Source organism: Ailuropoda melanoleuca, chromosome 7, assembly GCF_002007445.2.
Source record: "Ailuropoda melanoleuca isolate Jingjing chromosome 7, ASM200744v2, whole genome shotgun sequence".
NCBI lineage: Eukaryota > Metazoa > Chordata > Mammalia > Carnivora > Ursidae > Ailuropoda > Ailuropoda melanoleuca.
The window spans coordinates 504044-531786 of NC_048224.1; the positions used below are offsets into that span (position 1 = coordinate 504044).

The 27743-nt window shown below is 37.3% G+C and overlaps 1 protein-coding gene across 5 annotated transcripts in view; it reads left to right on the plus strand.

Moving 5' to 3' along the window:
- UHRF2 (ubiquitin like with PHD and ring finger domains 2) overlaps positions 1 to 27743 on the plus strand; it is a 97162-nt gene that overhangs the window by 35722 nt on the left and 33697 nt on the right. For all 5 annotated transcript variants that reach the window (XM_019809755.2, XM_019809754.2, XM_019809756.2 and 2 more), the window contains 3 exons: positions 1310 to 1528; positions 19918 to 20027; positions 22904 to 23090. In XM_019809755.2, coding sequence (XP_019665314.1) covers positions 1310 to 1528; positions 19918 to 20027; positions 22904 to 23090 — 516 coding nt within the window. The remainder of the gene's footprint in view (positions 1 to 1309; positions 1529 to 19917; positions 20028 to 22903; positions 23091 to 27743) is intronic.

A 27743-nucleotide genomic window follows, 5' to 3' on the forward strand; every position in this document is an offset into this window, starting at 1 on the left:
ACATGCTTATTTGGAAGGCTTGTGGTAGAAGGGAGTTATGGCATAAGAAGGGAAAAATGGACCAGATCCATTCTGAGACCCTTTGCTAATCCCGAGATTTTTCTTTTTCAATTAACTAAAATATGAAGAGACTTTGTTAAATTGGATGATTTAACTAAAGGTGATAAAACTAAAGATCCCACCTAGGATTTATACCCATTTACTCTAAATGAGTTATGTGTACTGTGAGCGTCCTAGGCTTGCACAGTTCTTGGTTTCTCGAGAAGAACCAAGGCTTTCCTGCTAGAGCTGCTTCCAACTTTGGACCCACTTACATTTTGAGCAGGCCACTCGGTTAAGGGTTAATGGTCTTTTCGTTTCTACCTTTTTAATACTGTCACACTAGGGTATGATATTTATTCTTATAGCACACTAGGTTTATCAAACTGGAACATGCTTTTCAATTACAGGTTTTGTGAAAATTGATTGCTGAGCCTCATTCCCAGATTATCTGACTCATTAGATTTGAAGTGGAGCCAAAGAATTTGCATTTGTAACATGTTCCCAGATGATGTTGATTTTGCTGGGCTGGGGCTCATACTTTGAGAAACACCATTTTGGTAGTTTGGCCTACCCCAACAGATTGAGCTTTCCAAGAATAGGAACCAGACTTCACTCATTTCTTTGTCCCCCTGCTACCAAGAAATACATAAAGGTAACAGGTCTTAATTTTGTAGCAACTGTTACTGTTTCATTGCTCTCTTTGGCTTGTTGATACCAGAAGTTAGGCCTAAAATTTAGGAAACTTCTAAAGCTTTAAGTTTGGATCAGGTTTCGTTTTAAGTTAAGCTTACCTTTAGAAACACAAAATCAAGATTCTGCTAGAATTATTTCACATGGGTCCACTTTTTTTTTTTCTTTTTGCCATTACTAGGCTGCATGGCTACCTGTAAGGAAAAATGGAGGTTATGAAATATACTGAAATGTACTAAGTTCATCTTCTTATGTGTAAAGCAAGCAGCAGATCTCAGTGAACTGATTTCTGAGCTCAAGAACAGGTCAACATCTAGTTCTCTTAAAGTAATTTTTAAGCTTAGGCTAGAATGTGCAGCAAGAAGAGCTCGTATTTTTTACCTACTCCTACCTCTTAATCTAGCAAAGAATGTCTTATGAAATTGTTAGCAAAAACTGTTTATCCTGGCAGTTACAATCATGAAAAAAATACCAATTAAGTGAAATCAAGAATGTTTAGGTTTTTATGTATTTGCTTTTAGTCTTTGGTAGTAATCATAAGCAGCATTCTGTGATTCTTCTCTTTTTCTCTCCTCAGATATCCAGAAAGTGGTACGGTAGAAATAAATGTCAAGGATCTTCGACCACGAGCTAGAACCAATTTGAAATGGAATGAACTAAATGTTGGTGATGTGGTAATGGTTAATTACTCTGTAGAAAATCCTGGTAATAGAGGATTTTGGTTTGATGCAGAAATTACCACATTGAAGACAATCTCAAGGACCAAAAAAGAACTTCGTGTGAATATTATCTTAGGGTAAGATTACTTACGCTGATGTCCTTTAGCTACTGAAGTAATCAAGGAATATAATCTTTAGGTATTATGCACATGTTCCTTAGTTAAAAAACAAAAATGGAATCTATGAAAGTTAGAAATTTATGTACTAAAGGGGAACTTTTTAAAATACGTTCTTGAGATTTTTGTATTAAGGATGGCCCTTAAATGTCCATCACTGCTTTAATGCTGGATATGTTATTTGAAAGCATCTTGTAAGTACCTGAATATTTTATTCAAGAAATCCTTGCTTACTTCATAGGTTTCTTATAGGTAATATACAAAAGCATTTCAATAGCTGTGGTTACTATGAGGAGCTATGGTGATATAATAGCAGTGAATATCAACCTAATCAGCTGTCTGCTATACTTGTAAGACTAGCTGAAATTTTCCTTTATACTAATTTTCTTCAGTTTACAGAATTTAACAAGCTGAGTAAAGAGAATTCAAAATGTAAAATATCACTCAAAATGCCAAATTTCTCCACTGTTTCCATCATCAATTCTTTTATTGGGGCGCCTGGGTGGCTTAAGTTGGTTGAGTATCTGCTTTTGGCTCAAGTCATGATCCCAGGGTCCTGGGATTGAGTTCCCGCATCAGGCTCCTTAATCAGGAGGGAGCCTGCTTCTCCCTCTGCCTGCCGTTCCCCCTCGGTGTGCTCCCTAACTCTGTCTCTGACAAACAAATAAGTAAAATTAAAAATATATATATTTTAGTGTTTCACTCAAGTGATAAATTACCATGCATTGTTTCACAACTACTTTTTTACATATAGGAAAATATTATCACCATCTTTCTGTGTCCAATTCTTTTTTTTCCTTTTTAATTTTTTATTATGTTAGTCACCATACAGTACATCCTTAGTTTTTCATGTAGTGTTCCATGATTCATTGTGTATAACACCCAGTGCTCCCTGCAATATGTGCCTTCTTACTACCCATCACCAGCCTATCCCAATCCCCCATCCCCCTCCCCTCTGAAGCCCTGTTTGTTTCCCAGAGTCCATAGTCTCTCGTGGTTCATTCCCCCTTCTGTTTACCCGCCCTTCATTCTTCCCTCCCTTCTCCTACCGATCTCCCTGCTATTCCTTATGTTCCATAAATGAATGAAACGAAATGATTATCTTTCTCTGCTTGACTTATTTCACTTTGCATAATCTCCTCCACTCCCGTCCATGTTGCTATAAATGTTGGGTAGTCGTTCTTTCTAATGGCTGAGTAATATTCCAGTGTATATATGGACCACGTCTTCTTAATCCATTCATCTGTTGAAGGGCATCTCAGCTCCTTCCACAATTTAGCTATTGTGGCTATGAACATTGGGGTGCATATGGCCCTTGCTTTCACTACGTCTGTATCTTTGGGGTGAATACCCAATAGTGCAATTGCTGGGTCATAGGGTAGCTCAATTTTTAACTTTTTGAGGGATATCCACTGTTTTCCAAAGTGGCTGTACCAACTTGCATTCCCACCAACCGTGTAAGAGGGTTCCCCTTTCTCCACACCCTCTCCAACATTTGTTGTTTCTTGCCTGGTCCATTTTTGCCATTCTAACTGGCATAAAGTGGTATCTCAAGATGGTTTTGATTTGAATTTCCCTGATGGCTATTTTTTGAACATTTTTTCATGTGTCTGTTAGCCATTTGTATGTCTTCATTGGAAAAGTGTCTGTTCATATCTTCTGCGCATTTTTTGATTTAATTGTTTCTTATGTATTGAGTTTGAGAAGTTCTTTGTAGATCTTGGATACCAGTCTTTTATCTGCAGTATCATTTGCAAATATCTTCTCCCATTCCGTGGGCAGCCTCTTAGTTTTTTTGACTGTTTCCTTGGCTGTGCAGAAGCTTTTTATCTGGATGAAGTCCCACAAGTTCATTTTTTCTTGTGTCTCTTACCTTTGGAGTTGTGTCATGAAAAAAGTTGCTGTGGCTGATGTCATAGGTTACAGCCCATGTTCTTCTCTAGGATTTTGATGGATTCCTGTCTCACATCGAGATCTTTTATCCATTTGGAGTTTATCTTTGTGTATGATGTGAGAGAGTGGTCAAGTTTCATTCTTTTGTATATAGATGTCCAATTTTCCCAGCACCATTTATTGAAGAGACTGTCTTTTTTCCACTGGATGTTTTTTCCTTTTTTGTCAAAGATTAGTAGCCCATAGAGCCGAGGGTCCATTTCTGAAGTCTCTATTCTGTTCCCTTGGTCTATGTGTCTGTTTTTGTGCCAGTACCATACTGCCTTTGTGATCACAGCTTTGTAGTAAAGCTTGAAATCCGGCAACATGATGCCCCCAGCTTTGTTTTTTTTTTTTTTTTTTCAACATTTCCTTGGCGATTCGGGGCCTTTTCTGGTTTCACACAAATTTAAGGGCTGTTTGTTCCAGTTCTTTGAAAAATGTCATTGGTAGTTTGATCGGGATGGCATTGAAAGTGTAGATTGCTCTGGGTAGCCTAGACATTTTAACTATGTTTATTCTTCCCATCCATGAGCATGGAATGTTTTTCCATCTTTTGTGCCTTCTTCAATGTCTTTCAAGAGTGATCTGTAGTTTCTAGAATATAGATCCTTTACGTCTCTGGTTAAGTTAATTCCGAGATATCATATGATTTTTAGTGTTATTGTAAATGGAATCCATTCCCTAATTTCTCTTTCTTCAGTCTCATTGTTCGTGTATGGAAATGCAACTGATTCCTGAGCATTGATTTTGTATCCTGCCACATTACTAAATTGTTCTAAAGTTCTAGTAATTATGGGGTGGATTCTTTTGGGTTTTCCATATAGAGTATCATGTCATCTGCGAAGAGAGAGAGTTTGACTACTTCTTCGCCGATTTGAATACCTTTTATCCCTTTTTGTTGTCTGATTGCTGTTGCAAGGACTTCTAGTACTATGTTGAATAACAATGGCTAGAATGGGCATCCTTGTCCTGTTCCTGAACTTAAGGGAAAGGCTCTCAGCTTTTTTAGATTGTTCTGTTCTTTTGAGTGAACACAAGCAGGGGGAGTAGGAGAGGAAGAAGCAAAGCAGTCTCCCAGTGGAGGAGCCTGACGTGGGGCTCGATCCCAGAACACTGGGATCACGCCCTGAGCCGAAGGCAGACGCTTAATGACTGAGCCACCCAGGCGCCCCACAGATGTATCTTGAGATTCAAAATGAGTCTCTTGGAGACAGCATATGGATTTGTTGTATCTTTTTATCCAATCTGCAACCCTGTGGCGTTTTATGGGAGCATTTAGGCCATTCACATTGAGAGTGATTATTGAGAGATATGATTTTAATGATGTTGTGCTGCCTGTGAAGTCTTTGTTTCTATACATTGTAAATTTCTGTTCTGTATCACTCTTGGGGACTTTTTACTTTTATAGAACCCCCCTTAATATTTCTTGCAGGGCTGGCTTGGTGGTCACATATTCTTTCAGTTTCTGCCGGTCTTGGAAGGTCCTTGTCTCTCCATCCATTCTGAATGACAGCCTTGCTGGGTAAAGGATCCTTGGCTGTATGTTCCTCTCACTTAGTGCTCTGAGTATGTCTTTCCAGATTTTTCTGGCTTGCCAGGTCTCTGTAGACAGGTCTGGCTTTATTCTGATGTTCCTCCCTCTGTAGGGGAGGATTCTCTTCACCCTGGCCGCTGTCAAGATTGTATCCTTGGATCTAAGATTCACGAATTGTGCTATTATGTGACGTGGTGTAGGTCTGTTCTCATTGATCTTGGGAGGGGTGCTCTCTGCCTCTTGGACATGAATGCTTGTTTTTTTTGCCAGATTAGGGAAGTTCTCAGCTACAATTTGTTCAAATATCTCTTCTAGACCTTTCTCTTTCTCCACTCCCTCAGGGATGCTGGTGATTCTGACATTGGAATGGTTCATTGAGTCAGTAATCTCCCGTAACCTACATTCTTGAGATTGGATTTTTTTAAGCCAAATTCCCATTTTTCCTTTTTTTTCTATCATCCCATGTTCCAGTTCACTAATTCCTTCTTCTGCCTTGTTACCCTGGCCATCAGAGCATCCAGTTTAGACTGCATTTGATTCATAGCATTTTTAATTTCTCCCAGATTCACTCTCATTCGCCCTTATAGATTCTATATTCTTGTTAATATTTTCATTACTATTTTTTTCCAGCCTACACATCATCTTGACCATTGTTACTCTGAACTCCATTTCTGACAATTTGGTTATGTCCATATCCATCAGTTCTGTGGCAGAGGCCACAGTCTCTGTCTCCTTTCTTTGCTAGGGATTCCTTCTCCTGGTCATTCTGATGAGGAGAGGTTGCCAGGACCCAGGCAGTGTGCACTTGTTTTATAGGGACCTTAGGGATGTGGGCTTCTTGATTTTTCAGCCTGCCTTCTGGGGGGAGGGGGGCAGCCACACTGATACTCAGGCAACCCTATTTGGGTAGAGTCTCCCTGTTCCCTGTGAGAGGGGATGGGGATGGGCACCCTGTGAGCTGGTATTTCCGGGCTTTTGTTCTCTGGCAGCTTTCCCTGGCGGTTTTCTGTGACTCTTCTGAGAGTCAGAGCAGCAGTGGCCGTATCCTAGCCTCTGTTTCAGAACAGAGAGATCGCAGTCCACTCTCCACTGAGCTCTCTTGGCCACTTTAACTCTGTTTCTGTCAGTGCTGCTAAAAACCCCGCAACGTCCGGGTTGTGCGCCCCACAGCCACTCTCCCAGCCCCCGCTCCCAGGGCTGGCACATCTGTGTCCTTTGTGCTTCTAACACCGCCAGCTGCCCTGGGTTCCCACGTGCGCTCCTGAGCTCCCTGTTTGAGTGTGGTTTGCGCACGCTGCAGAGCTCCAGTTTTCAGTCTGGTCGCACGTGCTCCCGAGCACCATGTTTCAGTCTAGTTCATGTGCGTGCTCTGGAGCTCCCGGTTTTCAGTCTGGTCCACTCACGCTCCCGATGTCCTGGTTTCAGTCTGGTTTGAGTGAGCCCTCCAGAGCTCTGGTTTTCGGTCCGGTTGTGCCCACGTTCCCGAGCTCCCGGTCTCGGTCTGCTTTCTCGTGGGTACCGGTCCGCAAATCTGGCCCGCTCCCCGGTGCAGGTGGCTACTGCTTCCCGGTGCCCGAGCCTCGGGGCTCCCTTTCCATTTATCTTCCGATATCTGTGTGCAGATTCATGGTTCCCTGCTTCGTACCTCAATACTCAGTGCCAGAGATGTTCGTTTGTAGAGATCCAGATGTATCTTCCTAGTCTCAGGCTGATTTTGTGGGTGTTCAGGATGGTCTGGTAGATATCCAGCTCGATTCAGGGGATCAGCTGAAGAAAAGGTCCCCTACTCCTCTGCCATCTTTTTTCATCCTGTGGCCAGTTCTTTTGAATAGAGTTTATTGGTTGAACAGTCACTAATTTATTTTTTTTAAAGTCTGTTAAATTGTTTGTAGTTCTTACAATATTTAAGTGAATAATTTCATATATGAATTTTGTGCTTTGCTGTATTTTTTTTTTTTTTAGAAGGAATTCTTATGAATACATTTTTGTCGAGCATTGGGGATTCTAGAACAATCCTGGCAGTTGTGTATGTGTGTGTATAGGAAGCAGCCAGGGCACCTGGGTGGCTCAGTCGTTAAGCGTCTGCCTTCGGCTCAGGGTGTGATCCCAGAGTCCTGGGATCAAGCCCCACATCAGGCTCCTCCGCTGGGAGCCTGCTTCTTCCTCTCCCACTCCCCCTGCCTGTGTTCCCTCTCTCGCTAGCTGTCTCTCTGTCAAATAAATAAATAAAATCTTAAAAAAAAAAAAAAAAAAAAAGGAAGCAGCCACACTAAGATTCTTGTCAAGTTCTGATTAATAGAATTATTATATGTTATATATAATATATTGAATAGATATATAATGTGGATTATATGTTAAATATAATGGATATATTATAATAAATCAGATTAAGTATCTTCTTATGATTAATAATACAGAGTAGGGGTCAGTTAACTACAGCTCACTGCTTGCCTGATTTTTATGAAAATAGTTACTGGAACATGGTAATGCCCTTCATTTACGCATTATCTATGGCTATTTTTGTATTCAGCATTGTTCAGTGGTTGCAGCTGAGACCCCCTGGATTGCAAACCTAAACTATTTACTCTCTGACCCTTCATGGAAAACGTTTGCTAACTCCTAAGATAAAAAGAATGTTGTGAGGTGCTGAAAATAGCTTATATTTTAGAAAGCAGTTTCAGAACTTTCTACAAACAAAAGTATGATTTTGTTGCCAGGTAAGGATGTAACTCAGGCTTCTAAGCAACTTGAAAATTGGATATGGATGCAAATCATGAAGAAAAGGAAAAGGCCTATACATAAATGGGTTATATAGGGGACCATATAATGTACTTGAGTGTAAGAAGTACAATACAGCATGTGTATATGATAGGAGGAGATAACAGTACTCAATAGCATAGAGTTTAAAATAAAAAAAAAAAGCTTGCTCTTTAAAAAAAATGTTCCCTGTGTGATTCTAAAGTATAGTTAGAGAGGAGCACCCTGGCTTTAGGGACTAGAACTAAGATTGAGTGGAAATTATCGATGGTCAAATATTGGCTCACTAGAGAGAACAGTTACGTGATAGCTATCCCAAAGAGTAAAACACATTGTCCTGTAAAATATTATGTTCTCTGTCATGTAAGTTTTTACTAGACGTGTTAGGGACATAAGAGCTTAAAAAGGAGTCAGTGTGGCATGTGGCTGTGGATAGGATTTTTTTTTTCCATGGTTAGAAATCTTTTTACTGGAAAGAGTGGATAAACAGCAGAATGAAAGTCTTAATGTATTCTGCTGTTGACAGCTTTGGGCTGTTACAAACTGTGCTGTCGTGACATCATACCTGTTGCTTATGTGCATTAGTTTTTGTAGGCTGCATCTTGCCTGGTAGAATTGCTGGGTTTAAGTAGCTCTATCAGATTACACTTCTATAGCAGTATTAGAGGTCCCATTGCTCTGCATTCTCATCCACACTTAATTTGGTCACACTTGAATTTTTGCTAAGCAGAGGGGTATATAATGAAATAGTATATCATTACGGTTTTGATTTGCATTTCCTTGACTACTAACGAGATTGATAACCTTATGTTTGTTGGCAAATTTAGATACTTTTTGTGAGGACCCTGTTCCAAACATTGTTTTGTTGTTAGTCTGTATTACTGATTTTTTTTTTAAGAGTTCTAATTATGAAGACTTGACCATTTCAGTTATGTGTAGAGAAAGTATTTTTGCTTTTATAGCTTTTTTCATGTTTTGAATAATAGTCTTAATTTTAAGTAGTTTATTAAATTTTTCCTCCTGATGCTTATGCATGCTATGTCTTAAACCTTCTGGGTTTGGGTGGGGAGTGGGGGCTATGGGTGAAGGTGGTCAAAAGGTACAAACTTACACTCCAGGGATATAATGTACAGCGTGGTAACTATAGTTAGCAATACTGTATTGTATATTTGAAAGTTGCTGGAGCAGTTCTTAAAAGTTCTCATCACAGAAAGAAATTACAACTATCTGAGGTGATGGAAGTTAACTTTTTGTGGTAATCATTTCAGTATATACATCTATCAAATCGTTATGTTGTATACCTTAAACTTACACAGTATATGTCTATTATATCTGAGTAAAACATGGAGTGGGCAGGGGAGAAACTTTTCTTACCCAAAATGCATTAAGATACTCTCCATTATTAAAAAAGCTTTGTGTTTTTGCCTTTCTTTAGTGGGTCTTTAATCCATTTGAAGTAGGCTTTGAGGTAAGGGTTTGACTTCCCTTGATATATATGGATAATCATTTTTCCTGGTAGCGCTTATAAAAAAAGCCCATTTTCCCCTCACTGGTCCTCAGTATGACCTCATATCAAGTATGTAATTTGATGCATCCATCTGGTTTCCATTCTGTACCATTGGTCTATTTTGTGTATCCTAATATCAGTTCCACATTTTAATAATACGACAGAACAGGGCTTCCTACCTTGTTCTTCAGTAGTTCTCTGTTTTCTTGGGTCTGTGTGCTTTCATTTCAGTTTTCCAAACCATCCTGGTAATTTAAACATAAAAACCATTGGGAATTTAATATACTGTGTTGACTCTAACCCAGAAATGTGCTTTTTCTCCATTTATTTAGGTCTTTAATGTGTTTTTCTCATATTTTTATTAGGTTGAACCATATAACGTGTTTTTATACGTTCAAAATAATTGAGTGATGGCAGTTATATGGTAGAACTTGATTTAATATTCTCCAGAGATCTGATCATATATGAGTCTGTTATCCTTACTTAACTTTAGGTATTACTTATTGTTCCGATAAATGCAATTTTGGGGGTGGGGGTCACTGATATACAAGTAACCTTTGATCTTGGATCTAGTAGCCTTACTAGATTTATTAGTTTTAATTTACATGTAGATTTTTGGGGGGGAATTTTTATGATTGTAATCATCTCTGAATTATGACATTTTTGTCTTTTAATTTTTTTAATTCACCAGGTACCCTTTAGTACATTGTTCAAAGGATGTGGTAATAACAGGCATCTTTTTTCTCCCTTACCTCTAAGAAAAACCTTTCAAAACTTCACCAATAACTATAGTACTTGACATAAGCATTTTGTGAATATGCTGTCCTGGGTTTGCATTGGCAATATTTTGTGTGGAATTTTTGCATTTGTGTTAATGAGTAAAATTTGCATGTTAGTTTTCCTGTCTAGCTGTCCTTCACAAATTATTCGGTTTTTATAAAATAATTAGAATATTCTTTGTCTTTTGGTGAAGTTTTTTTGTCCTTTTCGTGGCTGTTTGGTAGAACTTTTCAGTAAAGTCTTCTGGGGCTGAGCTTTCTTTGTGGGAAGGATTTTTATGATTAGCTCAATTTCTGTAATGATAGGGAGACTCTAATTTTCTATTTCTTGAAATAAAATTTTATTTTTTAGGTACTTGATTTTATCTAAATTTTATTGTCATAAGTTTATTTAACCTCATCTTTTAATGTGCAGTCTTTATTGTGATGTTCCTTTTTTTATTCCTGAGTTTAGTTTGTGACTTTTTAATCTGTCCCCCCAGAGGCTTATGAGTTTTATTAGACTTTTATAGATAACTAACCTTCAGCTTTGATACACTCTCTATTGCTATATTGAAGGTACAAAAGGAGAAATAAATATAGGACATCATTTTTAATCTAGGATATTTGATAAGGGAACTTGGAGTTAAAGTTCATGCTTGTTTCTTTTCTTTAAAGATCTCATCTGTTTGTCAAAGAGAGGGGCGGGGGCACAAGTAGGGGGAATGGCAGGCAGAGGGAGGAGTGGGCTCCTCGCTCAGCGGGGAGCCCAATGTGGGGCTCCATCCCAGGACCCTGGAATCATGACCTGAGCCGAAAGCAGATGCTTAACTGACTGAGCCACCCAGGGGTCCCTCTGTTTTAAATTTGTGAGTACCAAAAAGTGAATATGCTTAAACTGTCTCATGATCAAATTCTATTTTTAGTGTCATTTTCTGTTTCTATTTTAGCTTTGAAGAAAATTCAGAACAAAAGTTTGTGGAGTTTAAATCCATTTTCAAAATACTTTGTTCAGTTACTATTATGATGCATATTGCATTTAATACCATATGAAGTTATACTAGTTTAGATATAAGTAGAATTTGATTTCTATAACAAGAAAATAATTTATCTAAAGCTAAAACTGAACGGATGGATGTACTTTATGTTCAGTGCCATTTTTTTTATAGGGCTTTATTTACTAAATTTTATCCATACTCATTTATCATCAAATCTCTTTAGTGATATTTTTAACATTCTTATACAGTACAACTTTGGTGTCCATTATCAAGTTATAAATCAGAACTCACTGAATTTTCACCTTATTGGCCTCCTTGTGGAGCTTAGTCATATATATATAAATATGTTTCTGCTTTGGCGCCATTGCACTTGCTGTTCCCTCTGCCTGTTCTGCTCCACACAGATACTCATTTGGCTTGCTCTGTCTCTTGTCTCGGTTCTTTGATCAGACATCACTTCAAAAGACATCTTTCTTGATTGTGTTGTATAAAATTATATATGCACATGCCAGGCATAGATTCCTTGAGCTCTTTCCTTACTCTTATTTTTCTTTATAGTATTGATTATCATCTGACATTTGTCTCTCTTGGCCTACTTGGAGTAATTTCCTATTCTTGCTGTAATAAATTACCACAAACTTAGTGGCATAAACAGATAACTTACCATTTTACAGTTCTGTAAGTCAGGAGTCTTGTATGGATTTCACTGGGCTAAAAGTGTCAGCAAAGATGTGTTACTTTTTGGGGACTCCAAAGGAGAATTTGTTTCCTTGCCTTTTTCAGATTTTAGAGGCCCCCACCCTCCAATTCCTTGGCCCGCTGCCCACTTCTTCCCTTTTTAACATTACGTATAGGACTATTCTAAAGTTCCCCTGTAATTACCTTGGGCTACCTGCATAATCCTATTTCAAGGTCATTAACCTAATCATGTCCACAAAATCCCTTTTGCCTTGTAACATAATATTCCCATGTTCCCATACTTAGGACCTAGACATCTGTGGCACCTATTATTCTGCCTGTCCTACTACTGAAACATTAATGCCCTGACTTTTGTTGGCTGCTGTGTGCCAGGCCATGTTCTAGGAACAAGTTATAATGAGTATTTGGTAAATAGAGTATTTCACAGAATCTGAGATTAACAGGTTTTTTTTTTTTAATTTTAACATCTCAAAATGTATCTTAAAATTGCTATTGGAATGAAGTTGGGTTCTTTCAGAGATTTGAGTTTGCTTCTGCTAGGCACCTTGGAGTACCATGTAACTTAAAATCTCTAAGCTTCTTCAGGTGGTATGAATTCATATCTGCAGAATGGCATGAATCATACCTTTGTGGTTCAATTCTTGGGGTACTTTTCCTCCTTTAACTCAGTGATAACATTGAAAGAGGCATGTTTATTTTCTGTCTCTGCCTGCAAGGTGGTTAATTTATCATTTATCCTAAACTCTGAGAAGACCATTTGGTATCCTAGCTTTGAGGGTCCTTCTTAGACACCTTATTTCAGACTTTTTTCTTTCTTATAATTTCATAAAATAGTGTATCTTATAGTTGTTGGCTTCCATCTAGAGTACCAACTTTGGGGGTGGTTCTTAGACTACCCATTGTAGGCCAATTTATTTTTTGGTAGTATTAAATAATATATTTTACAATTGTTGGTTTATTAGGTTCAAATGAAATGTAGTATTGAAGGAATATTCATGTTTTTGGTGTGATTTAGGTTTCATCAGCTTTGTGCAGAAGACAAGGGTGTGGTAAGCCCCCAGCTAAAATGATAAATGAGTGAAAAAATAATTCTAGTTTTGAAACTGTTTTTGTGATATTTATTGAAGCACCTAATTAAATATATTTAAGGTTTCTGTTTCCAGGTAGGATGGAATAGCTGGCAGTAATTAGCATTTTTACAATTAGAAGATCCAGATCAAATACTGTTATCATCTGTTTGAAGGCAACAGAGAGGCAAAGAGAACTACCAGGGCCTAGGGACTCTGGAATGGGAAGAACCTTAGAAGACAGTTGGTTTTTATAGTTGCTTTTTGCCCTGGGAACTTTGCTAATTATGGATGCAGAGCAGATCTAATTGAAAGCAACTGGGAGCGTGGTGGAGACAGAAATCAGAACTTTGGGCAGATAATGGGGATGGCCTGTATTCCTCACAAAACTTTTGCTAAACACTGGGGTTTTGCTGGGCAAGAGGCTAAAAATGTAAGTAAACAGCACGGTGGAATTTTCAGCAGTCTTAGAAGGCAAACATGGATTTGGGGATCACTGGTGGAATGATCCCACAGAGTATACAAAATTCTCTTAGTTGAAAACTGTGGATGGTTAAGACAAATATGTAGACTAAATCTCACCAAGACTATAAACAAGCCTTGCATCAGCATAGTTGCTGAATAAAATGTTAAACCACCACAGTATCTCTCCAGCAGAAGGAAGATTGCTCCTTCCTTATGGTACAGAAACATCTGAAGCCTCCTCTAATGTTTTATATTTATAATGTTGAATTCTGAGGTTTGGTTTGCTAACATCTTTATCTTGGCTTCATTTTTTTGTAACCTGTTTTCATTAGAAGTGGATTTCTAAATTGAGAATTTTTTTATATGTGTTTTCAGATGCTGTTCCATTGTATTCTAGCATACATTGTATCTGATGAAAACTCAGCTTATATTCTCTTTGTTTTTATCTCTAGTTTTCAGCAGCATTATGCAGTATGCCACTGTGTTTTCTTTATATTTATCCTGCCATGAAGCCAAAAACACTACCAAAAGACAGGGCCACATAGTCAAAAACCAGAAGAAAAACCAGCAATAAAAATGAAACTGATCTTGGGGCACCTGGGTGGCTCAGTTAGTTAAGCATCTACCTTCTGCTCAGGTCACGATCCCAGGGTCCTAGAATTGAGGCCCAGGACAGGCTCCCCACTCAGCGGGGAGCCTGCTTCTCCCTCTCCCTCTGCCCACTTGTGTGCTTGCATGTTCTCTCTCTCTTTTTCTCAAATAAAATCTAAAAAAAAAAAAAAGTGTGTATATATATGTGTGTGTGTGTGTGTATATGTGTGTGTGTGTATATATATATAAAATATGTTCTTGATAATTAAAAGTTCTCAGACAGGGATTTTAGAATAATTATGATTAAAATGCTCAAGAAAATAGATGAGAAGATGGAGAATTTCAAATGAGAATTAGAATCTATAATCACATGGAATCCATGAAATCACTCTAGAACTGAAATATACAGTATCTGAAACTAAGAGTTCTTTAGATTGGCTTAATAATAGCAGAAGATAGGAGTAGTGAACTCAAAGGCAGGTCAGTGAAAAATTTGGATAAATTGACATATGAAAAAAAGTAGAAAAGACTGTTGGACATATGGGACCTGGTAAAAGGGGTGCATTACATGTACTTGAAGTTCCCAAAGAAGAGAAGGGTGAAAACAATGTTTGAAAATATAATAGCTAGAATTTTCAAAAGTGAGAAGATATCAGCCTAGATTGAAGTCCTATGAACCCTAAGCAGGATAAATGTAAAGAAAGCACAGAGGCATATTGTAATGCTGCTAAAATCTAAAGATAAAAACAAAAGGAATATGAGCTGAGTTTTCATCAGAAATAACAAAAGCTCTAGAACACAAGGGAACAGCGTCTGAAAATACTACTAAAAAAATTCTCAACTTAGAAATACATTTCTAATGAAAATAGATTACAAAAAAAGTGAAGCCAAATAGTGATGTTATCAAACCTAACCTAAGAATTCGGTACCAATAGACCTGCACTAAAATACTAAGGAGTTCTGTAAGAAGGAAGGTGATTTCAGGTAGAAATATAGAAATACAGGAAGGAATTAAAGAACAGAGGAAGGGTAACTATATGAGTAAGTGCAGACTTCACAACACTAATGAAGTTTATGTGTAGAATAAAATGCATGACAACAGTGCAAAAGTTGGGGGTTGATAAATGAAGCTGTGAAATTCTGACATGCTCAAGGAAGTAGTGCAGTAAAACTTTGATTTCTTGGGTTTATTTACATGGTATATTCTGTAAGAACCACTAAATTAAAATATTTTAATAACATTGAATATATGTAATTTATTAATATATAATTTAATATAACAATATAATTTTAATAATTAAATATAACTAAAACTATTAGCAAATTAATAGGGTGAAATGGAATAATTATTAGAATAAACCAAAAGAAGGCAATCAAGAAGAGTAAAAGAAACAAAAAGGTAGATAAATGGGAAACAGTAAAATGGTAGAAACAAACCCAAATATGTCAGCCATTTATGTTAACTAAACGTGAGCTAGATATTACAGTTAAAGATGAACAGGATTAAAACAAAAACAAAATCCATATGCTGCTTATGAAAAAGATTCCTTAAATATGAACTCACATAAGTTGAAATTACAAAGATGGATGGGATTCCAGGTAGATGACAACAGCATAGATTTTTAATCTCCCTAGATGTCCTTATACAATCATATAGAACAACTAAAATATCTAATCCAAACTTCATGGGCAACATCTTTAACCATTCAGGCTGTTGTGGTATCTCCTAAAGGAACCAAAATAGCTGGTGGGATAAATAGCTGAAAGCTTACAAGACCAGTGTGGTAGCGGTAGCTGTGCAAGAGGTAGGAAAGGGTAACTACCCAAGAACTCTGAAATGATAGAACTAGTTCAGCTAACTGTTTTGAGAGGGGCAGCTATGTGGCCATTTCTCAAAATGACCCCCAGTATTTCCTGCTTCCTGGTATTCATACCTTGCGCACAGTTCCCACCCACATTTTACTTAGGGTTACTCTTGTGATCAATAGAATATGGCAGAAGTGATGTTTTACCACTTCCAAGATTCAGTTATAAAAACATTGAAGCTTCCATTTTGGGCTCTCAGATGACTTCATTTGGGGGAAGCCAGCTGCTGTGTTGTGAGGATTCATACATCCTAGTGGTCTTGCCCTAGTTGAGCCTTTAGATGACACTGTAACTCTGGTCAACAGCCTGACTGAAATTTGGCAACATCTTGAGCCAGAACTGCCCAGCTGTGCTGCTTCCCAAATCCTGATTTGCAGACACTGAGGTAATTTATGTCTAAAGCTGCTAGTTTTAAGATGATTTGTTATGTGACAACAGAACTAATCCAGCAACTGAAGCTAGAAAGGGTATGCACATCAGTTTAGATGAGTACAAGCAGTTTGCAATAAGATTTTGAAGGGATTAGCGACCAGCGAGCTCTTGAAATTATCTAGCTAAAACTGTTCCAGGACAAAGCCCCATATAGAAAAACTACTGGAAATACAGCCCAAACTGAGTAGAACAGGGACAATAAAGATAAAAAGAAAAAAGATTCAGTTAAAAATAGGGAAGGAGAAAAGAGCCAGGAAATTAAGCTTCCATAGTAGTTATCCCTTTAAAAATAATTTGAGGCATAATTTATATACAACAATATGCACTATATATTTTTTGTACTATATATTTTAAGTGAATATTGGCAAGTATGTATACCCATGCCACCACTGTAATCAAGATATAGAACGTTTTCATCACCCCAGAAAGTTCTTTTGGGCTCCCTTAGGTATCTGCACAAACCTCAGCCCCAGACAACTACTCATTTGCTTTTTGTCAGATTAGCTTTTAGTTGCTATAGTTTTGAATGCTTCTCCAAAAAATAACAAAAAGAGTGAGTTCTTTGGAACTCTATAGCTGTGAGCTAATAAAGCTAAGTGAAATTATACCCTCCAGAAGTTCAATACATTTAATTTTTTTTTAAAAGGCATTGATGTCAAATTACATATTAAATTAGAAGAAAAAGGAAAAAAATGTAAGGATGTTATCTTCATTCCTTTTAGGGAAAGTGTCACAGAAAGACATGCATGAGTCAAGAAAAGATGGACTACGGATTTTAAGTCTAGCCAAACTGCCCTTCAGAATAAAGGGTGGAGACAAACTATCATTAACTTGGAAGAACTAGGGGAGCTATTCTCATGAATGCTTCCTGGGAAATGTTCTAGAGAACTAGCTTCAGGGCCATCAAGATTACTGAAGAAAATTAAACAAAAAGAGCAGTGATAAACATCAAAAATATTTTTACATTTAGGGACACCTGGGTGGCTCAGTCAGTTAAGCATCTGCCTTCGGCTCAGGTCATGATCCCAGGGTCCTGGAATCAAGTCCCACATCAGGCTCCTTGCTCAGTGGGGAGCCTGCTTCTCCTGCCTGCCGCTCGCCCTGCTTGTGTGCTCTCTCTTTCTGACAAATAAATGAATCTTAAAATATTTTTACATTTAGAAGTTGGGACTAAAAGAGATACATAGAGAAGAAAGTGTAGTATGTCATGATTATATGATCTGACATAGAACTGTAAGATGTGGGTGAAAATACACAAAAGAATTTAAAATTGTGGGGCGCCTGGGTGGCTCAGTGGTTAAGCGTCTACCTTTGGCTCAGGTCATGATCCCAGTGTTCTGGGATCGAGCCCCTCACCGGGCTCCCTGCTCAGCGGGAAGCCTGCTTCTCCCTCTCCCACTCTCCCTGCTTCTGTTCCCTCTCTCGCTGCCTCTCTGTCAAATAAATAAATAAAATCTTAAAAAAAAAAGAAAAGAATTTAAAATTGTTTTCAGTAATCATGATGACAACAAGTAAGAATGTCTCGTGTGTAATGTGGGATAAGGCAAAGAAGTATTTGTAACATTCTAATTTAGACATCCCTGGTATCTTTGATAACTAGTATTTTCTGACTGGGGAAAAAGGAGAGACAGACACATAATTGTTTTTAAAAAAGTAAATTTACCCTTCTGTTCAGAATTTGAACAAAGCGTTTATATGAACTCATGAAGTATCTTGTATGTGTATTCATGTGTATGTTTAAATTTTGTAGCGCTGTCCACTGAAGAAGCCTTGAAACAGTGATCAACTTAGTTGCAGGAAGCTTTTCTAGTGCCTGAAATATGGCTTTGAAATATTATTTCTACCCAAAAGAAATTGGGATTCCTTATAGATAGGACTCCAGGCTAGAGGCAGAAAATATGCAAGATGAATTTGGAACCTCTCGTCTCAGGGATAACAAGGAAACCCACAAACACTGTTAAGTTCTTGTCAGATTTGGGAGTCAACTGGAAGTTCCTATTAGCCAAAGAGAGACAGTTTGAACATCAACAAGGAAAATAGCTACAGTGGTTTGAAGCACCTCAGATATGTATGTAAATTCCTAGTAATATAGAATTGGTGACCTATATAGGACATTAGGGAACTATTTAAGTTGCCAAAGAAAGCACTTAATCCATATTTTTTATATCATGTATCACTGAGTCACCAAATAATTGATGACGTCAAGTTTCTTTCTATTGAACTCTAGCAAAAAAATTAGAAAGGAATGCTAGAACTGGAATAGCAACACTTTCTAAACCCCAGTGAATTAATCTTAGTATTGAGTATTGATAGCTGCTATCATAGGAAAAGACAACTAAATAAAGTAGGTGCTTCCTAATAGAATAGACCTATAAATAGTTATACCAAAACATGAACCTGGATTTGATTAAGCATTTCTAAATGCAAGGATTGACATTATTTTGTGTGTGTAAAGGGCCAGATAGTAGTTTTAACCCTCGACAGCCAAATGGTCTCCACCGTCACAGCTACTCAGCTCTGCCATTGTAGCACAAAACCAACCACAGAGAATGCATAAGTGAGTAGGTGTAGCTGTATTCCAGTAAAACGTTATTTACAAAAGCAGGCAGCAGACCAGGGTTTTTGACCTGTACTCTGGATTCAGCTACCAACTTACTGGAAATGCAAATAACAGAAAAAGCCTATTTAAACTACACTTTGGGAATGCAAATATCAGAATCAAAACATTGGGCCACTCTATAGGACAAATGGTGGTGGTTCTTTAAATTGTAAAGAAGGAAAAGATAATGTGGGAATTGATTAGAGTCTTTAAAACACAGGCAAAACTATATGATATGCTTAGGAAGACAGGTTTTGTAAGACTGAAGAAAATTAAGGTAAATATGATTCTTAGAAGGGAATGAAAGAGATTGAGATTGGGAGGGAGCATGGCAAGGGCTTCTGAGGTAAACCTTTCCATCTCCTGTCATGGTGACTACAGGATGTATACCTTATAACTGATTAAACTATACATAGATAAATGCAGTTTTCTGCATTTGTGGATATCTGACATTAAAAGTTTTAAAAGTTTTACATGTGAAAACACGGGAAAAGTCATCAAGCAAATTCTAACCAAAAAAAAAGTACACTTTTGATATAGAATGCATTACTAGAGATACAAAGACATTTTATAAGATGATTTAAGAGTCCTAAATCTGTATGTACCCACTAACATAGCTTCAAAAATATAAACCAAAGTTGACAGAGTAAAAGGAGAAATCTATATATAAATCCATAATAATAGGAAACTTTGAAGAAGTGTATGTAAACAGGTATAAATTGTGTCTGTGAGGAATATGGCTTAATATCCAAAGGACTTTTCTTTTTAATAAGTCATCTTTTTACCCGGAGACTTACTGTATTTACTGGAAATTTGTTTAAATCTTTAATTTTGATTAATAGAGTATCATTTTACCTAGTGTTTAAATTAACAAGATACCTATCTTCTAGCCAGATAATCTAGGTGAAGTCTGTAACTTTTTTTTCCTAATATTACACTTAAAGTTACACTTAACTGTGAATAGTAACTGATCACTGTTGGACTTTCCTGCCATTGGAAACAATAGCTCAAGGTGATTAGAATAACTGGAATCCCAATTTTAAATCAACAAAGTTCAGTGGGTTTCCCAAATGACTCTTAATTGTTTGTACATGGTTTAGATTTTGCTGGCAAAAGTTAACTTTTCTTCTTTTTTCAAACAGGGGTTCTGAAGGCAAATTAAATGACTGCCAGATAAGATTCGTAAATGAAATCTTTAAGATCGAGAAACCTGGAGCTCATCCCCTATCATTGGCAGATGGAAAGTTTTTAAGTATGGATTTTTCTTATGGGTTTAGACGACATATGTTGTACTTGATTGGTATTTTAACCACCCAGAAAATAACTTTTGAGAAAGTATAAAACTGTGGATCATACAACCATTTTCAAAACAGTTTTGATCTAAGATCCATTTTGGTTTAGTGGATTTATGGATTTTTGTCAAATCACAAAATTTGTTTTCAAAAAAATATTTTCTTGGCCTTTTATTGCTGTTTTCTTGTTTTCTTGACTATAGATTCTGTCCAGATAACCCATTCAGTAATTTTGTGGCCACCCAAGATTGATTTTTAATAACGAGACTTATTTTTATATGAGTAGAGTCTGACTGACAGTAGTGCTGGTTGAGCCTTGAGTTTCTGAGGTAATAAATGAGGTTTAAACAATTGTGAGAATATTGGAATGTAGCCCTGTCTTTTCACTGTGCATACTGAATTTGCTTAATATCATACAGCTAGTTGGTAACAGAGGTAGGACTAGATTCTAGCTCTTTTAATTCATGGTTCAATCACTATTTTTCCAAATAGATTACTGTCTCATACTTTCTTAATTCTGGATTTTTGGGGGGAAGCAATTTATTGGCTTTATGCCACATGTCAATAACTAGTATATGTTTTTTTAAGATTTTATTTCTAAGTAATCTCTACATCCAACATGGGACTCAAACTTACAACCCCAAGATCAAAAGTTGGATGCTCTACCTACTTGAGCCAGCCAGGAGTCTCAATATCTAATATTGTTTTAGAAAAATACTCCAGCTAAGACTTCTGCTTAACCTTTTCTTACCTAATTGTGCAAGATAATAACAAGACAATACCTTTAACAGGTCAGTAAATAGACTTTCATGGCACCAGTCTAAGCCATTCTCATTTTTTGAGACTGCAGTGCTGATATATCTAGATTTGAATTAAGAACCTTCAGGCATACTGTGTTTGAGTACTTGTATGGTTATATCCTAGGAGTGAAGGTAACTTGAGTAAACCTATTTCTTTTTTCCTTTTTTTTTTTTTTTTAAGATTGATTTATTTTATTTTAGAGGCGCAGGAGGGGAGAGAAAAAGAGAGAATCTCAAGCAGACTCCCTGAGTGTGGAGCCTGAAGCAGGGCTTGATCTCACAACCCAGAGATCATGACCCGAGCTAAAATCAAGAGTTAGATGCTTAACCAACTGAGCCACCCAGGTGCCCCTGAGTAAACCTATCTAATGTGACTTAGTCATTCTCAGTAAAACACAGTACAAAACCAAGATAGATGAGGGGTTTTTGTCTTTCTATTATCTATTAGTACATCTGCATGTATTCTGTTCTCTCTCATTCTCCATATCTCTCCTCTGCCTAATACTAATCGCATTATAGCTACAACTTTAAACTTGTATGTAAAGAAATCATTTCACAGCAATAGCCAGATTGCCTTTGATTTCAGCATTCTCCATACCAAAAATCTAAACATGTCAAAGGCATATTTTTAGGTCTGTTATGCATCCATTACTTATATGTTGTCACGGCTCCCATAGTGGAAGTGAAACAAAATTGTAATCTGCCATTCATTAGCAAGAATAGGCAGTGACCCTTCAGAAAGATAGTACTGAAATCAGTGCCTTTTCCCTTCCCCCTCTCTCATTTCTCCAGTATGGTTCCCCATTTCCCTGATATTGCTAGATCAGTTCTGATATGGTAAATTTCCTCACAAATGTATTGTGTACATTTGTTAGAAATTCAAAATCTAGAACAATATTAATTTAAATATAGGGGCTCATGGGTGTCTCGGTTGGGCAACTGCCTTCGTCTCAGGTCATGATCCTGGAGCCCCAGGATTGAGTCCCGCATTGGGCTCCCTGCTCAGGGGGGAGTCTACTTCTCCCTCTGACCCTCCCCCATCTCATGCTCCCTCTTTCATTCTCTCTCCCTCAAAAAAAAAAAAAAAAAAAAATTAAAATATAGGGACTCCCAGGAAGTAATCACTCTAACAATGTATATCATTCTGAACATCTTCCACTATGTACATAATTCATCTTTGTGTCTTAAAAGTAAAATTCTTCAGTTTCCTTTTTGAATTTTATATACCTGATTACCTCTGTATTATAGTTCTTGTAAGTTTACCTTATTTTAAATAAAATCTTTCCAACTATTTCTCTTGACATTTAAATTAATTTTTGTATTATGAACATTAAGATTTTTTTGTGTACATATGTATATCTTAAAATTTCAAGAAACACTTTGGCAAAAGCTGTTTGGATTTAGATAGGTTGGGGGGCAATAAATGGTACACCTCTTACTTGCCAGAGTTCTGAACCAATTGACAAATAAGATAAAAATCAACTGAGTTAGAAATACTATTTCTATGACTGGTAAAAAGTATGTTGGGGGCATAGCTTGAATGGGAACCAAAATGGGCTTGCTCACTCAATAAAATCAGCCTCCCTCTCCTAGTTTAGCCCACTCAAGGAAAGGTTTAGATCTGCATGGTATTTAATAGTTCCATTTGTTAAGTAGTTAGATCCAAACAACTTTGTGCAACAGAATGTTGTATTCCCTTGAAATCCTAAGATAACTTACGGTGCCCTGGTGAGTTCACTGCATTGCCCCTGGAACTTTGAGTCTGGTCCATACAAATTTTAAAGGCAAGAGTAAGAGTGTATGTTACCCTCTTGCATGTAGTGATGCCTGCTGTGCCTGGGCTTCATCCCTGTTATTTTGATAAGTACAGGATGAAGCTCAGGCATTTATTCTTAAAGCCCCACACTTGATTATTCTTTGTGGTTTTTTTTCTATTAAAAAAAGCTGTATGCTATTTTCATGTGTTTTTCTTTGTAAGATTCATAGATGTAAAAATGATCCTAACACTGGGCTTGTTATAATTTTATTCTTAACAGGGAAAAATGATCCTGAATGTGACATTTGTGGTGGAGATCCAAATAAGAAATGTCGTTCTTGCTCCTGTCGTATATGTGGTGGAAAACAGGAACCCAACATGCAGCTTCTGTGTGATGAGTGTAACATGGCCTATCATATTTACTGCCTGAATCCACCTTTGGATAAGGTCCCTGAAGAGGAGTACTGGTATGATTATCAGGGTTTTGTTGTTGTTGTTGTTACTGTGTTAAGAATTGAATGTGAAATATGTATTTGAACCACCAAAAGATTTCTGAAGATATATAATGTGTATTAAAGTGCTTAAAATTTTTATAGCCAGTGGTTACTTGGCATTGATAACCTTATTTGGTTATTATAATGGCTGGGGAACCGGTCTCTAGCTCATTTTTTTAATCCTTGCAGTCCTTCCTCTAATATGGAGTCTTCGTTCTTTCAAAAATGCAAATCTGATTGTGTTGACTCCTTTACATCACCCTACAGGGCCTTGCATAATACTTTTTTAGTTGATTTCTCCAGGTGTATTTCTTATTTTTCTTTCATTTTCCCAAATACTCTATACTCTAGCCAGATTAAGTATCTTTCAGCTCCTTAAGTAAGTCTTGCTCTTTCTCTTCCTCTGGGGTTTTATGCTTGACACATATTCTCTTAGAAGCATTTTCGTCTTTGTTTAACCTTCAGGATGATATTTATCCTTCAGATTTTCACTTAACTATGACTTCATCTGGGAAAGCCTTTGTGGGTGGTCCCATCAACCCCCCAGTTATTTTTAAAATTTTTTTTGTGCTTTTTAAAAATTGTTTTAAATTTTTTTTAATTTAAATTCAATTAATATATGGTGTATTATTAGTTCCAGAGGTAGAGTTCAGTGATTCATCAGTCTTACATAATACCCAGTGTCCTTACATCATGTGCCCTCCTTAATGTCCATCACCCAGTTACACCATCCCCCATCCCCACCCCTCCGGCAGTCCTCAGTTTGTTTCCTATGATTAAGACTGTCTTATGGATTGTCTCCCTCTCTGATTCCGTCTTGTTTTATTTTTTCCTCTCTTCTCTTATATGATCCTCTTGTTTTGTTTCTTGAATTCCACATGTGAGTGAAATCATATAATTGTCTTTCTCTGATTGACCTTGCTTCGCATAATATCCTCCAGTTCCATCCACTTCGTTGCAAATGGCAAGATTTCTTTTTTTTTTGATGGCTGAGTAGTATTCCATTGTATATAGATACCACATCTTCTTTGTCCATTCTTCTGTCGATGGACATCTGGCTCTTTCCTAGTTTGGCTATTCTGGACATTGCTATAAACATTCAGGTGCAAAGTGCCCCTTCATATCACTACATTTGTGTCTTTGGGGTAAATCCCTTGTGCAATTGCTGGATCATAGGGTGGTTCTGTTTTTAACTTAGAGGAAGCTCCATACTGTTTTCCAGAGTGGCTACACCAGCTTGTGTCCCCACCAACAGTGTAGGAGGGTTCCTCTTTTTCCACATCCTCGCCAACATCTGTCATTTCCTGCTTGTTAATTTTAGCCATTCTCACTGGTGTGAGGTGGTATCTCATTGTGGTTTTGATTTGTATTTCCCTGATGACAGGTGATGTGGAGCATTTTTTCCTGTGTCTGTTGGCCATTTGTATGTCTTCTTTGGAGAACTCTCTGTTCATATCTTCTGCCCATTTCTTGATTGGCTTATTTGTTCTTTGGGTATTGAGTTTGATAAGTTCTTTACAGATTTTTGATAGTTTTTATCTGATAAGACATTTGCACATATTTTCTTCCATTCTGTCAGTTGTCTTTTGGTTTTGTCGATTGTTTCTCTTGCTGTGAAGCAGCTTTTTATCTTGATGAAGTCCCATTAGTTCATTTTTACTTTTGATTCTCTTGCCTTTGGAGACCTCTCTAGTAAGAAGTTGCTGCAGCCAGGGTCATATAGGTTGCTGCCTGTGTTCTCCTCTAGATTTTTTTTTTTTTTAAGATTGTTATTTATTTATTTGCCAGAGAGAGAGTGTGCAAATGAGCATAAGCAGGGATGCAGCAGGTAGAGGGAAAAGCAGGCTCCTTGATGAGCTAGGAGCCCCATACAGGACTCAATCCCAGGGCTCTAGGATCATGACCTGAGCCAAAAGTAGATGCTTAACTGACTGAGCCACCCAGGCATCCCTCTCCTCTAGGGTTTTGGATTCCTGTCTCACATTTCTGTCTTTCATCCAATTTGAGTCTATTTTTGTGTATGGTGTAAGAAAATGGTCCAGTTTCATTCTTCTGCATGTGGCTGTCCAGTTTTCTCAACACCATTTGTTGAAGAGACTGTCTTTTTTCCACTGGATATTCTTTCCTGCTTCGTTGAAGATGAGTTGACCGTAGAGTTAAGGGTCTATTTCTGGGTTTTCTATTCTGCTCCATTGATCTATGTTTCTGTTTTTATGCCAGTACCATACTGTCTTGATGATTACGGCTTTATAATAGAGCTTGAAGTCAGGCATTGTGATGCCGCCAACTTTGGTTTTCTTTTTCACCATTCCTTTGGCTATTTGGGGCTTTTTCTGCTTCCATACAAATTTTAGGATTATTTGTTCCATCTGTGAAAAATGTTGGTGGTATTTTGGTAAGGATTGCAGTGAATGTATAGATTGCTCTACATAACATAGACATTTTAACAGTATTTGTTCTTCCAATCCATAAGCATGGAACATTTTTTCCATTTTTTTGTCTTCCTCAATTTCTTCATGAGTGTTCTATAGTTTTCTCAGTACAGATCCTTTTCTTCTTTGGTTAGGTTTATTTCTAGGTATCTATGGCTTTTGGTGCAGCTGTAAATGGGATCAGCTCCTTAGTTTCTCTTTCTTCTGTGTCATTGTTAGTGTATAGAAATGCAACTGGTTTCTGTGCATTGAGTTTATATCCTGACACTTGGCTGAGTTCTCTATGAGTCTGGCAGTTTGGAGGTTGAGTCTTTTGAGTTTTCCCGAGTATCATGTCATCTGTGAAGAGTGAGAGTTTGACTTCTTTGACGATTTGGATACCTTTTATCTCTTTTTGCTGTCTGATTGCTGAGGCTAGGACTTCTAGTACTATGTTGAATTGCAGTGGTGAGAGTGGGCATCCTTGTTGTGTTCCTGACCTTGGAGGAAAAGCTCTCAGGTTTTCCCCATTGAGAATGATATTTGCTATGGGCTTTTCGTAGATGGCTTTTATGATACTGAGGTATGTACCCTGTATCACTACACTGTGGGGAGTTTTCATCAAGAAAGGATGCTGTACTTTGTCAAATGCTTTTCCTGCATCTACTGAGAGGATCATGTTCTGTTTCTTCTTTTGTTAATGTGATCTATCACGTTGATTGATTGCAGATGTTGAACCACCCTTGCAGCCCAGGAATAAATCCCACTTGGTCGTGGTGAATAATTCTTTTAATGCACTGTTGGATCCTATTGGCTAGATATAGTTGAGAATTTCTGCATCCATGTTCATCAGGGATATTGGTCTGTAATTCTTCTTTTTGGTGGGATCTTTGTCAGGTTTCGGAATAAAGACTATACCTCATAGAAAGAGTTTGGATGTTTTCCTTCCATTTCTATTTTTTGGAACAGTTTCAGAAGACTAGGTATTAATTCTTCTTAAATGTTGGGTAGGATTCCCCTGGAAAGCCATCCAGCCCTGGACTTCTGTTTGTCGGGATATTTTTGATTACTGCTTCAATTTCCTTGCTGGCTATGGGTCTGTTCAAGTTTCTCTTTTTCCTGTTTCAGTTTTGGTAGTTTATACTTTTCTAGGAATGCGTCCATTTCTTCCAGATTGCCTAATTTGTTGGCATATAGTTGCTCATAATATGTTCTTATAATTGCTTGTATTTCTTCAGTGTTGGTTGTGATCTCTCCTCTTTTATTCATGATTTTATTTATTTCAGTCCTTTTTCTTTTCTTTTTGATAAGTTTGGTCAGGGGCTCCGCAGTTATTTTAGATGTGCCTATAGTAGTACTTAATGATTATTAAGTGCTTAATATATGCTAGACACTAACAAAGTGCTTTATATGGATTATTGTATTTAATCCTATGCAGTTAATAAGTAGAACCAGGCACTAGGGTTCAATATACTGATCAAAACCTCTACTACTTCTCTTAAATAGTCATAGCTGTGAAATGAAATCATTAGAAAAAAGACTGGGAAGAACATACCCAAAATAAGAATAAACTTTTTCATGTCATACTAAGAAGTTTTTTCTTCTTAACCTATGGAGTGTTGCTGGTGTGGAGGGTTAAGTTAAGGAATGTCACTCTCAGAAATACAGGCGTACTTCAGAGAGAGTACAGGATCCAGACCATTGCATTAAGTAAATATCACAATAAGGCAAGTCAGATGGATTTTTTTGCTTCCTAGTACATGTAAAAGATACTTTTTACGCACTATTTTGTAGTCTATTAAGTGTGCAATAACATTGTTTCTGAAAACATACATACCATAATTTTAAAATACTTAATTGCTAAAAATGCTAGCCATCATCTGAGCTTTCAGCAAGTCTTAATCACTGATGACAGATCACCCCGACAATATAATAATGAAAAAGTTTGAAATATTGCAAGAGTTGCCAAAATGGACATAGAGACAGAAACTGAGCAAATGCTGTTGGAAAAATCGCACCAATGGACTTGCTCGACACTGTGTTGCCACAGGTTTTAAGTTTGTAAAAAAAAAAAAAAAAAAAAAAAGACAGTATCTGTGAAGTTCCATAAAATGATGTGTGCCTGTAGTAACATCACAATTGGGTAGATGATATTATTGTGAAGAATAGATTGTTTTCCATTCCTTTGGCCTCTTCCCCCCTGTTGAGAAGGTTG